The sequence below is a fragment of the Phoca vitulina genome, unplaced genomic scaffold, assembly GCF_004348235.1.
Source record: "Phoca vitulina isolate PV1807 unplaced genomic scaffold, GSC_HSeal_1.0 scaffold65, whole genome shotgun sequence".
NCBI classification, from domain to species: Eukaryota; Metazoa; Chordata; class Mammalia; order Carnivora; family Phocidae; genus Phoca; species Phoca vitulina.
This window is the reverse complement of record NW_022589768.1, coordinates 3,924,629-3,938,053: the sequence shown is the minus strand read 5'-3', so window position 1 is coordinate 3,938,053 and position 13,425 is coordinate 3,924,629. Positions and strand designations below refer to the sequence as shown.

Here is a 13,425-nt window from a genome sequence, read left to right as displayed (position 1 = left end):
GGAGAGGAGAGGACAGGAGAGGAGAGGAGAGGACAGGAGAGGAGAGGAGAGGACAGGAGAGGAGAGGGGAGGAGAGGACAGGAGAGGAGAGGGGAGGAGAGGACAGGAGAGGAGAGGAGAGGACAGGAGAGGAGAGGACAGGAGAGGAGAGGAGAGGGGAGGAGAGGACAGGAGAGGGGAGGGGAGGAGAGGACAGGAGAGGGGAGCCCGCGCCGGCGGCGAGGCAGCTACCTGATGCGGTCGCTCGTGCCGCTGTAGCCCCAGCGGCTCTCTACCTGCTGGAAGCGGTTGACGCAGCACTCCTTCCCCCGCAGGCAACACCGGGGCCGGTCCACGTAGTCCACTCGGGGCTTAGGATTGACCGTAAAATGAAGAAACAGATTGACCACTTCACGGTCGGACAAAATTCCAGACTGAGCAGGACCTGCAGAAATAAAAACACACCCTCAGGAAAAGCACCTGGACTTCAATTCCTAACTTTGTAATACTTCACATAATAATGTGAATTCAAACCCAGAAGATGTAAAATAACAGTGAGGTAGAAAAATTTTAGTATGTATTTAATTTTACAGATGTCTAAATCCATTTGAGTTTAATCTAATAGAACGTAAGTGTTAATAGTGCTCTCAAATAAATAAATAAATCTTTAAAACAACAACAAACAAGCAAAATCTTCCACAAAGAAAACTCTAGATCCAGATAACCTCACTGGTGAATTTTCCTAAACATTTAAGGAAAAAACAACACCAATCTTACACAAACTCTTGACCACTGAAAAAAGAAACGTTAACTTTTGTATGTGACCAGCATAAACTTGGTAATCAAAATCTCACAATTTCATTCCAAGAAAGGAAAATTATAGACGAATTTCTCTCATGAAGTGGTCATAAAAATATTTTAAAAAGTTTAGCAAACTGGATTTGGTAACATAGGATAAAGAATGACAACTAAGTCTGCCTTATATAAGGAATCCAAAGTAGGTGGGGTTTTTTTTTCTTTGTTTTAGATTTGTTTACTTATCTGAGAGAGAGAGAGAATGAGAGAGAGAGCGCATGAGAGGGGAGAGGTCAGAGGGAGAAGCAGACTCCCCACTGAGCAGGGAGCCTGACGTGGGGCTCGATCCCGGGACTCCAGGATCATGACCTGAGCCGAAGGCAGATACTTAACCAACTGAGCCACCCGGGCGCCCCCCAAAGTAGGTTTAATTTGGAAAATCAGTGTAGTTCACCATATTAAGAAAATATAGCAAAGAGCATCTCTCTACTTGCTAGATGGGATGCTGCCCAATTCATGCATTGCTTAATAAAGTCAATTACATATTCGAAAAAATAAAGGGGAAAACTACTGTATCACTATCTGAAAAGAGAAGCAGTTGATAAAGTTAATGATAAAACTCTCAGCAGACTAGTAATATTATAAAAATATTATAAATATTAGTGACTAGTAATACTATAAAAATGTCAATTATCTCCACATCAATCTACAGATTCAATGCAATTCCAATCAAAATCCCATGATTTTTGGGGGGTGGAAATTGACAAGCTGAGTAAAAAAAATTTATTTATGTGAAAATGCAAAAAAGACCAAAAATAGCCAACATAATCTTGAAGAAGAACAAAGCTGGAGAATTTTCACTACCAGGTTTCAAGATGTGGTGTAAAACTATGCAGAATTGGTGCAAGAATAAACAAATGTAACAGTGGGACAGAACACACACTCCAGAAACAGATTTAATTAAAACAAAATACCTGATTTACAACAAAGTTGGCCCTGCAATGTATGGGGCAAGGATAGTTTTTTAATATGTAGCTACACGGGGAAAAAAAATGAACCCTAACTTCTACCTCACACCATATACATGTGTGAGAAAACAATAGAAAAAAACAAAAATCCAATTGGTTTAAAGATCTAAATGTTAAATGTAAAATATTAAAACTCCTTGAAGAGAACTTCAGAGAATATCTTAATAACCTTGAGACTGGCAAATTTCTTAAAGAACACACAGAAAGCCTTCATCTTACTAAAGAAAAAGATGGATAAATTAACTTCATTAAAAATAAGATTTTCTATTTATCAAAAGCCAAGATACAGAAGCAACCCAAGTATCCACTGATAGACAAAAAGATAAGAAGATGTGGTATATATTATGATCATAGAATATTACTCAGCCATTAAAAAAAAAAAAAAAAAGAATGAGATCTTGCCATTTGCAACAACATGGATGGACCTAGAGGGTATTCTGCTAAGTAAAATAAGTCAAACAAAGACAAATACCATATGATTTCACTTATGTGGACTCTAAAAAACTCATGAACAAACACAAAAGTAAACAGGCTCTTTTTTCTTTTTTCAAAGATTTTATATTTATTTATTTGAGAGAAAGAGAATGAGCAAGACAGAGAGCACAAGCCAGGGGAAGAGGAAGAGGGAGAAGCAGACTCCCCCCTGAGCAGGGAGCCCAATGCAGGGCTCGATCCCAGACCTCGAGATCCTGACCTGAGCCGAAGGCAGACGCTTAACTGACTGAGCCACCCAGGCACCCCTAAAAAGGCTCTTAAATACAAAAAACAAACTGTTGTTGCCAGAGGGAAGATGGTCGGCGGAGGGGGGGGAATGAGCAAAATAGGTGGAGAAGATTAAGATGTACAAACTTCCAGTTATAAAATAAGTAAGTCACAGTGATGAGAAGAACAGCATAGAGAATACAGTCAATAATATTATAACAACATTGCATGGTGACAGATGGTGACTATACTTATCAGGATGAGCACTGAGTAATGTAGAGAATTGTTGAATCACTATGTTGTACACCTGAAACTAATATAGCACTGTACGTCTACTATACTTCAAATAATAAATTTTTAAAAAGACAGCATTAATGAAAAGGCAATCCACATGAGCAATACAAATATCTGACAGAAAACTTGTATCCATAATATACAAAACTCTCAAAAATCAACAAAGAAACTAAGGACCTGAATAAGGATATCCAGTTATTGGCACATTCAACATCATTAACTGTCAGAGACACAAAATTAAAACCACAGTAAAGTATGTCCTCATCCCACCAAATGACTAAAACTACAAAAACAGACAATACCAAATTTTGGAGAGGATGTGGGGCAACTAGAATAACTCTCTTAACTCGGCAGTTGAGCATGAACTGTTACAATCACTTTGGGCAACATCTGGCCAGATCTACTAATGCTGAACATATGCACACTCTATGACATAACAATTCCACTTGTCTAATACTCAACAGAAATGTTTACATGTGTACCCTAAGTGACATGTACAAGAATGTTCTTAATGGCCTCCAAAAAGAAACCACCCAGATGTTCAATAGTAAAATGCATAAATAAATCATGACACATTCATACAACAGATTATACAGCAATGAAAAAGAATGAGCAACTGCCACACACAACCACAGGGATGAATTTACATGTTAAGAGAAAAAGCCATACACCAAAGAACACATACTGTATGTATCATTTCCTTTATATTAAGTTCAAAAACAGAAGACATGAACAGACATTTCTCCAAAGACGACATACAGATGCCCAACAGACACGTGAAAAGATGCTCAACATCACTCTTCATCAGGGAAATGCAAATCAAACTTACAGTGAGATTCCTACCTGTCAGAATGGCTAAAATCAACAACACAAGAAATAACAGGTGTTTGTGAGTATGTGGAGAAAGGGGAACCCTCTTGCATTGTTGGTGGGAATGCAAACTGGTACAGCCACTCTGGAAAACAGTGTGGAGGTTCCTCAAAAAGTTAAAAATAGAGCTACCCTACAACCCAGCAAATCACACTACTGGGTATTTACCCAAAGAATACAAAAACACTAATGCAAAGGGAAAGATGCACCCCTATGTATATAGGAGCGTCATCTACAATAGCCAAGGTATGGAAGCAGCCCAAGTGTCTGTAAACTGATGAATGGATAAAGACCACGTGCTACACGCACGCACACACACACACACACACACACACACACACACACACACACAATGAATATTACTCAGCCATAAAAAAGAATGAAATCTTACCATTTGCAATGACCTCGATGGAACTAGAGAGTATGAGGCTAACTGAAATAAGTCAGTCAGAGAAAGACAATTACTATATGATTTCACTCATATGTGGAATTTAAGAAACAAAATAAATGATCATGGGGGAAAAAAAGGAGAGAGGCAAACCAAGAAACAGACTCTTAACTATAGAGAACTGATGGTTACCAGAGGGGAGGTGGGTGAAATAGGTGATGGGGATTAAGGAGTGCATTTGTAGTGATAAGCACCAGGTGACTAAAATAAAAACTTAAGTTCAAAAACAGACAAAACTAATTTATAGAGGCCAGAAAACAGTCACCTTTGGGAGGGAGATCAGGGACTTGGAGGAGCCTGATGAAGGCTTCTAGGGTACTGGTACTATACCATAAACTGATATCAAGTGTGGTTCTATAGGTGTGTTCACCTTATTATATGGCTGTTATACGTCAATAAAAAAGTTTGAAGAAAAAAAAATTGATTCCAACAAAAACAAATTGGGAGACAATAAGAACATTTATGATAAATCAATAAGAAAAATTTGAATACCCAATAGAAAAAACAAAAGTCATAAATGTTAAGAAAAAATACAAATGGCCAGTAAATATAGTTTTAAATAGTAATGAGATTCCCTTTTTCCTTTAAATCAACCTGGCCATGACTTAAAAGCAGGTAATACTCAATGTCAATATGGATAAGGAGAATGGGTCACAGAACGAAGATTCAAAACCAGGTATGTCTGATTTTATTTATTTTTATTTATTTATTTATTTATTTTTTTTAATTGTTATGTTAATCCCCATACATTACATCATTAGTTTTAGATATAGTGTTCCATGATTCATTGTTTGTGCATAACACCCAGTGCTCCATGCAGAACGTGCCCTCCTCAATACCCATCACCAGGCTAACCCATCCTCCCAACCCCCTCCCCTCTAGAACCCTGTTTGTTTTTCAGAGTCCATTGTCTCTCATGGTTCTTCTCCCCCTCCGATTTCCCCCCCTTCATTCTTCCCCTCCTGCTTATTTATTTATTTTTAAGATTTTTATTTATTTGAGAGAGAGAGCACAAGCAGCGGGGAGAGGCAGAGGAAGAGAGAGAGAGAGAAGCAGACTCCCCGCTAAGCAGGAAGCCCTACTCATCAGGGCTTGATCTCAGGACCCGGGATCATGACCTGAGCCAAAGGCAGATACTTAACCGACTGAGCCACCAGGTGTCCCTGGGTCTCTCTGCTTTTACATCAGAAGTGTTGATTGGGGGCACCTGGGTTTGAGTCCCGAGTGGAGGCTCCCTGCTCGGTGGGGAGCCTGCCTCTCCCTCTCCCCTCTGCCCTTCCTGCCTCCCAACCCCTCCCCCATTCGTGCTTGCTCGTTTTCTCTCTCTCGCTCTTTCTCCCTCTAATAAATAAAATCTTTAAAAAAAAAAAGGCATCGATCTTAAGAATCAGAAAGATCTATCATTATAACCTTGAGCAAGGCACTTAATACCTCTCAGGTTCAGTTCTCTAATCTACAGAAATACGATTTTTATATACATAGTATTTTAAAAATATAACCTAGGGGGGCCTGGGTGGCTCAGTCGTTAAGCGTCTGCCTTCGACTCAGGTCATGATCCCAGGGTCCTGGGATCGAGCCCAGCATCGGGCTCCCTGCTCAGCGGGAAGCCTGCTTCTCCATCTCCCACTCCCCCTGCTTGTGTCCCTGCTCTATCTCTCTCTGTCAAATAAATACATAAAATCTTTAAAATATATATATATAACCTATATTCACTCATATGTGTGGAATCTAAAAAAACAAAATAAAAGCAAATGATACACAAAAAAGGCAGGATCAGACCCATAAATACAGAGAACAAACTGGTGGTTGCCAGAGGGGAGGTTGGGGAGGGGGGATGGGCAAAATGCGTGAAGGGGAGTGGGAGGTCCAGGCTTCCAGTTACGGGATGAATTAGTCATGGGGATGAAAGGCTCAGCGCAGGGAATACAGTCACTGATTCTGTGATGGCGCTGCGTGGTGACAGACGGCTACGCTGGTGGGGAGCACGTAACCGTGTCAAACAGAATCTTGTTGCACACCTGAAACTAGTGGAACCTGTGTTCAACTATACTCAGAAAAAAAAAAGCAGCTAATGCACAGATCAAAATAAATAACCTATAATGTTATCTTGGAGGGCTTCCAGGAGAAGTAAATGAACTTACACACACACACACACACTCACACTCCTGTATCATGTGACTAGAACTCACTCACTATCGGGGGCTCCTCTCACACAGGGAGGCTGGCTGACTGCTGGTTTCACCCAGACTTTGGTCAAGTTATAGCCCTACCTGCTGCAAACTCCTCAATGGTCATCAGTGGAAACCGGATCAAGGACAGTGCTTTTCCTAGAACTTTCTGTTTGTTTCCAAAAGTCACAGGCAACTGCTGTCTTTGACATTCCGCTTCTGCCCATCGCACAACAGCTCCAAAAAGTCGACTTTCTCTGATACTAAGTGTGTCTCTTTCCAGAACTGCACAGAGTGTGTCTACAAGTAAAATACAAAAATAAATCAAATTAGGAATATTTTGCTCTTTACCAAAACAATACTGACAAACAGGCTTATGTTAAGTTTTCACATTTCAATAAAAAACAGGTCAGATACTTAAAATTATAGACTCTATACTTAAAAATATTAAAGAATGAAAGGAATTAAACAGCAAAGTTTTCTTTGCTAAGAAAACTTCTTTAATTGCTAAGGTTAACATTCAACTTATTCCTTATCATACATGGAAGCTTAGGCAGAGTATCTCCTTGTATATCCGTGCCATTTATCAAGCAAACTCAAATATCCAGAGTAAGATTAATAGTCAGTCAGTCAGAGAAAATGGCTTCAAATTAGTAACAGACATAAATTCATAAAGTCTACAGATAACCATGTACCCATTCCCCAAATATTCCTTATTAGGCACTCTTTATGTGTCAGGCACGATTCTAGATGCTGAGGATACATCACTGAACAAAAAAGTTAAACATCTGCCTTCATGGAGCTTATATTCTAATGGGGGTAAACATTATTATGTGAGATGACAAGTGTAGGACAAAGAGCAGAGTAAGGGGAATCATTAAATGCAGTTTAAAATAGGATGGCGTGGGTGGCTCACCTGAGCTAAGACCTGATTGGAGGCGGGGGAGTCAGCCAAACCGAGGCCTAACCAGAAGGACTGTTCAGGACTGCCAGTGTGAGGGCCCTCACATGGAAGTGTGCCTGGCAAGTCTGAGGACTGGCCAGAAGGCCAGGGTGGCTGCAGTGCAGTGAGCAGGAGGGAAAAGTGGTAGGTGATGAGGCCAGAAAGGGGGAAATGGGGGTGTCATCCTATAGTACCCTGTAGATCATCTGGGTTTTGGAAAGGGGAACAAACCCCTGGAGGATCTGGGGCTGCGACACTGTATGTGGTGAAAGGATCATGCTGGCAGCCGTGTTGAGAAGAGACTCTAGTGGAGGTAAGAGTGGAAATGAGATCAGTTAGCAGGCTCCTGCTCTGATCCCAGTCAGATGTGATAATGGCCAGGACCATAAAGAAGAAGTGAAGAACGATCAGCTTCAGGATACATTCTGAAGGATGACTCCATGTGCTGTCCTCACAGACTGAATATAGAGGGTGACAGAGAGGGGTCAAGGATAATTCCCAGGTTTATAGTCTAAGCAACAGACAGATGACAGGGACAGTGACTCGAGATGGGAAAGCCTACGAAGGAGGTTTTGGGGGATGGTGAGAGGCGAGATCTGGAGTTTAATTTGGGACATCTTAAGTTTGAACTCCCTATCTGATCTCCAAGTATAAATGTCATGCCCAGAACTCAGGCCCTCACTCGGAATCCTTCTCCTTTTATCAGAGGCAAAATTGTAAAAAATTAGCTCAGATTCTCTACAGTAGATCAAAAGCAGAAGTCAGAGAGGGGACCTGAGAGGCCAACAGACTAGATGAAACAATAGGCTGCACACAAACAGGGGCAGAGAAGAGAGGAAATCTGAAAAGTAGAAGTAGGTGCCTGAAAAGCACTACAGTCAAGAGTCTTTATACAAAGAGGAAGATTAAAAAACAAACACAGAGGGGGCACGTGGGTGGCTCAGTCGGTTGAGCATCCAACCCTTAGTTTCAGCTCAGGTCATGATCTCAGGGTCATGGAACTGAGCCATGAGTCAGGCTCTGTGCTCAGTGGGGATTGAGGACTCTCTCCCTCTGCCCCTCCCCTCTGCACTCGCCACCTCCTCCTCTAAAATAAATAAATAAATATTTAAAGACAAAACAAAAGCACACAAACAAAAAAAAACACTTCAGAGGCCTGAGGGCTTCACTATACAATAACTGATATTCATAATAATGAGCACTAATAACCACAAGATTCAAATAAAAATGAGGATGCCATATATAGCAGAAATCAATGAAGACATTAAATATGCTTAAATTACCCAGTATTACACATCTAAGAAAATTTATTTAAAAAAAATTACATTCGGGGCACCTGGGCAGCTCAGTCGTTAAGCGTCTGCCTTCAGCTCAGGTCATGGTCCCAGAGTCCTGGGATTGAGCCCCGCATCGGGCTCCCTGCTCAGCGGGAGGCCTGCTTCTCCCTCCCCCACTCCCCCTGCTTGTGTTCCCTCTCTCATTGTCTCTCTCTCTCTGTCAAATAAATAAATAAAATCTTAAAAAAAAAAAAATTTACATTCTCTAACGGTCTACACATTCATACTACATCCAAATATTTGGTCAATATCAAACCACAGCTATCATTCCAGCAAAGATGTCTCAGTCCCCAGAACACAACAGGGGCGCAATGATATGTTAAAAATGAATAGGTTATAATTTTTTTTTTTTAAAAATCATGTTTTTCCTTCTCTTGTAGCTGAGCAGATGAATACAAACGAAGGGTCCATAGAACGTTTTCACAGGTAAATGAATGTAAACCTACATGCCTCAAAACTTAAAAGGGTTAGGAATATACACTGACCATAACTGATCACTCAATGGGAAAACAGACAACCTTGGATCGACAAATCTCTACTCCATATGCTAGTAAACTTCAGTAAAGATAAACACAAAAACTTAAAATATCAGCAAGGGGGAAAAAGAAAGCACATTATACTGCCTTTAGCATAATGTAAATTTGCTTTTTTTCCTATCAGTGTGACATATTATCTTCTTCCCTTAGCAAAAAGCTCTAAGAGAGAAACGGTCTCTCTCTACTTGGAGAATAGTAAGCACATTCCCTCCAGAACATATATTCAAATCCCAGAGGAGAAAAAGCTTCCCCAGAATCTAAAACTATAAACTGTGCGAAGAGCTCCCGAAGCCTGGCCCAGCTTTCTCTCAGCTCCTAGACTTCTCTTTCAATCGCAAGTTTTAACAAGTGCATTTGAGGCAAACTAGACCATGGTGTGGAAACACACAGGTCTTCTATTGGCAGCCAAGAGCCTAATAAAGATCATAAAAACATCTAAGGTTTTGTTTTATAAACATAATGCAAGGCTAGATTTTAATATAAGCAGCTGTGAGTCAAATCAAATCAACAAATATTCAGAGAGTATTTACCGTGTACAAGGGACCTCCTTCAAGAACTCCAGGTTCCAATGGCATGCCTAACATGGGGTTATTTACAAAACAACTTCCAGGAGGAAGTCATCCAGATGCAAACAGTATTATTTCAAATACAGACTGAAGTACAAATGGAGTACTTGACAACCCTTAAGGGGAAGAAAATTAGGATGAAGCAATGTTTCCTTAGCAATGTGGGAAGTGCTTGGGGCTCTCAAACATCCAGTCAATGGCCTATTACGTATACTGGGGAGGAATCTAGCCCCTGCCCTTCAGTATAATTAATGCAAAATGAGTATAAATCCTTCCCAAGGTACTGTGCAATAGACAGGCACGCTATCAATGGGATGTTGTTATAAGAGAATACACTAAATGTCATGGAAGAGGGTGGGGTGTCAGCTCTCTAGAAAGCAGTCACTGCAGAAGTAGAATTTGAGCCAAGACATTAAGACTGAGTGAGAACTAGCCAAGGTGGGAAGGAAAGGCAACATTCTAGACAGTCCAGTTGGTGAGCAAATATTAACTGAACAGGTACTATGTTCTACTGTCTTCAGTGCTAGAAATACAGTGGTAAACAAGACAAAGTCCCTGACTTTAAAGAGTTTACAATAGGAGTGCCTGGCTGGCTCAGTTGGTAAGCACATGACTCTTGATCTCAGGGTTGTAAGGTGAAGCCCCAAGTTGGGTGTAAGGATTATTGAGAAATAAAGTCTTAAAAAAAAAAAGTTTACAATCTAGGTGGGGAAGCTAGACAATTATCATAAACATACACAGACAAATATCTACTTAAGAATTTCAAATAGTAAAACGTATCATGAGGAAAATCAACCAGAGTAACAGCACAGGGATTGTTCAGGGGAACGTGGTATCTACTTTGACTAAGGTCTGAGGTGGTCTGTCTTAGGTCTCATTTAACTTGGTATCAGAATAATATAAAGGAGGAGGCCACATACAGACTCGGGGGAAAAGGATTCTAATCAATGGAATAGTAAATACAAAGGCTTAAAAGAGAAATAACCCTGGCCAGTGTATATGAAAGGCAGGGAGTGATGGGGAACGGCAGGAGACTAGGTCAGGTGCAGAAAGAGGAGGCGGCCAGTGCCATTCTCTCTTCTTCCAGACCTTCCTCTGAAGTCACATGGGATCATGAGACTGAATTTGAGACAATGAAGAGTGAAAACGCAGGTGCCACTTCAAGGCCAAAGCTTTCAAGATGGGCGTGTTCTCCCTTCCCATACTTTTTCCTGTCTGCTGGCAAGATAGATAATAACAGACAATCATAGATATCTAATATACATTTTGTGTTCATCATGGTGAAGACAGTATTTCAGGTCACAAGCCTGGGTCAGCTCTCTCTGATCTCCTACAACAAAAGTCAAACTCCTTAGCCTTAGCCGGTCCTGCGCAGCCAGGCTCTAACTTGCCGCACACCCCCTCCCCCTCCTCCATCCTCTTCTTCCTGTGGTTCCACCTGCCTTAAGTGCCCTCCCCTCTGCATTATCCAAATACTACCCATTCTTTACAGCCCGGATCAGAATCTCCCGTCAAGACTTTCCTAACGCTACTCAATTTGAGGTAATCTTCCCATGTTTTGGATTTGCACAGTGGTTATTTTCTATAACATTTAGCTCAGAAAAGGCAAAATCACATTTTGCTGTATGCTATCCAGAATTTTCTGTTAGTGTCTTATTTTCACATATTTTCACATATGTGTTCCTTGATTCTCCAATTAGATCCTATTTTCCTTAAGAAACATCACATCTTACTCTTTGTATTTCCTCAATGACCTTCTATAATGCCATGCACATGGTGTACATTCAATGAATTTGACATTTCTTTAAAACGTGATAAAGTAGTTAGGACTTTTAGGAATATATCACCAAAATAAAGCAAAACTCTTAAGAGGCAGACTTACCGAATCTGGAAAAACGACTACTTTACAGTAACGGCCCGTCCAGCACACAGGCTGACCGGTAAGGCGTGGCGGCACGTAGGCGGCACGTCTCGCAGCTGCCGGACTTACCTATGTCGATGTCGGTGAAGCCCTCTGCGCTTATTGCATCCATCGTGCTCTTGTCTATCGTGTCTAGACAAAGACTAGCAAGCTGAGGTTCATCAAACAATCGAGCCTGAACACACAAAAAGAGAGTTATTTTGTTTTCATTGTTACTCTACCTTCAGTCTGTACATATTGAAAGTTAACACTGTCAACAGTTACAACTGCTAATCATGTAAAAACACCTACCTTAAATACCATTATCATGTGTATATATTCTTAAAACTTTCCATTCCGCAACCAGAAATGAAAAGCTAAAAGCACAAATGCCTTGCTTAGATAACAACAAATTCACATCGCCACTGACAACCTTGTTATTTTTCTTTTCATATGCTCATATATATACACTGCCTGGTTTCTTATACTTATTTTGATCCTTAACAAACACTCTAGGTTAGATGAGGCAGACATTATTATCCCATTTTCAAGATGTGGAAACAGGCTCAGAAAGGTGTACTGACTTGCCTAATACGATCTAACTAGTTATGTTGTAAAGCCATTACTTAAATCCAAGTTTTAAGATATTTTTACTAAATGGTATCAATTGTCAAGCATACCAGTACAAACAGATCTTTTTTTTTTTTTTCCATTTTCTGTCTTGACTGTGGGGAGAGAATGAAGTACCAGAATTTTAGAGCATGAAAGCTCTGGATACCTAAGCAAAAACTAGGCTCAACAACAGAAAAGCAAATAGTCACAGGACCGAATATTATATAAGAGTGATCTACAACTACACATAATAATATGAATGAATCCCACAAACATAATGATAAGCAAAAGAAGCCACAGCATAAATTGAGCAAAAGTATACTATAGGGCCTCTCTGGGCTCAGACCTAGTTTGTGGCAACATGGCTAAATGCACCAAGGAGGTCGGAATCGTGGGTGAATACGGGGCCCGTTAGGGTGCCTCCCTCAGGAAAACGGTGAAGAAGACTGAAATGAGCCAGCACGCCGACTACACTTGCTCCTTCTGTGGCAAAACCACAGTGAGAAGATGCGCTGTGGGGATCTGGCACTGTTGTTCCTGCCTGAAAACCGTCCCTGGTGGCGCCTGGACCCGCCGCACCACTTCTGCCGTCCCGGTAAAGTCCGCCATCGGACGGCTGAAAGAGTTGAAAGGCCAGTAGAAGCTCCGCCATTTGGAACATGGCTAGCCTATAATAAATGGGTCACTTTATATAACAACAACAACAAAAAAAAGTATACTGTAGGATTTCAATAAAGCTAATCTAGGCTTTAAGAAGTCAGAAGTCAAGGGACACCTGGGTGGCTCAGTCAGTTAAGCGTCTGCCTTGGACTCAGGTCATGATCCCAAGGTCCTGGGATTGAGCCCCGCATTGGGCTCCTTGCTCAGTGGGGAGCCTGCTTCTCCCTCTGCCTGCCGCTCCCCCTGCTTGTGCTCTATCTCTCTCTCTCTGTCTCAAATAAAAATAAAATCTTAAAAAAAAAAAAGTCAGAAGTCAAGCTTATAATATGTGGTTAATCAGGATGCATATTATAATTTTAAAAAAAAAGGTTAGGGGCACCTGGGTGGCTCAGTTAAGTGTCTGACTCTTGATTTCAGCTCAGGTCATGATCTCAGGGTTGTGAGATCGAGCCCCACAGTGGGCTCTGTGCTAAGCACAGAGCCTGCTTAAGATTCTCTCTCCTCTCCCCCCTATCCTGGGTCGCTCTCTCTTTAAAAAATAAGATAAAATAGGGGCGCCTGAGTGGCTCAGTCGTTAAGCGACTGCC

The 13,425-nt window shown here is 41.0% G+C and overlaps 1 protein-coding gene and 1 pseudogene across 3 annotated transcripts in view; one reads left to right on the top strand and one right to left on the bottom strand.

Moving 5' to 3' along the window:
- The window catches only part of BTBD1 (BTB domain containing 1), a 42,508-nt gene that overhangs the window by 11,811 nt on the left and 17,272 nt on the right, over positions 1–13,425 (bottom strand). For both annotated transcript variants that reach the window (XM_032392002.1, XM_032392001.1), the window contains exons 3-5: positions 11,657–11,762; positions 6,387–6,584; positions 232–424 (exon numbers count right to left, since the gene is read on the bottom strand). In XM_032392002.1, coding sequence (XP_032247893.1) covers positions 232–424; positions 6,387–6,584; positions 11,657–11,762 — 497 coding nt within the window. The remainder of the gene's footprint in view (positions 1–231; positions 425–6,386; positions 6,585–11,656; positions 11,763–13,425) is intronic.
- LOC116624249 lies at positions 11,769–12,941 on the top strand (annotated as a pseudogene). Its single transcript, XR_004297857.1, has one exon. The product of XR_004297857.1 is annotated as a 60S ribosomal protein L37a-like (transcript).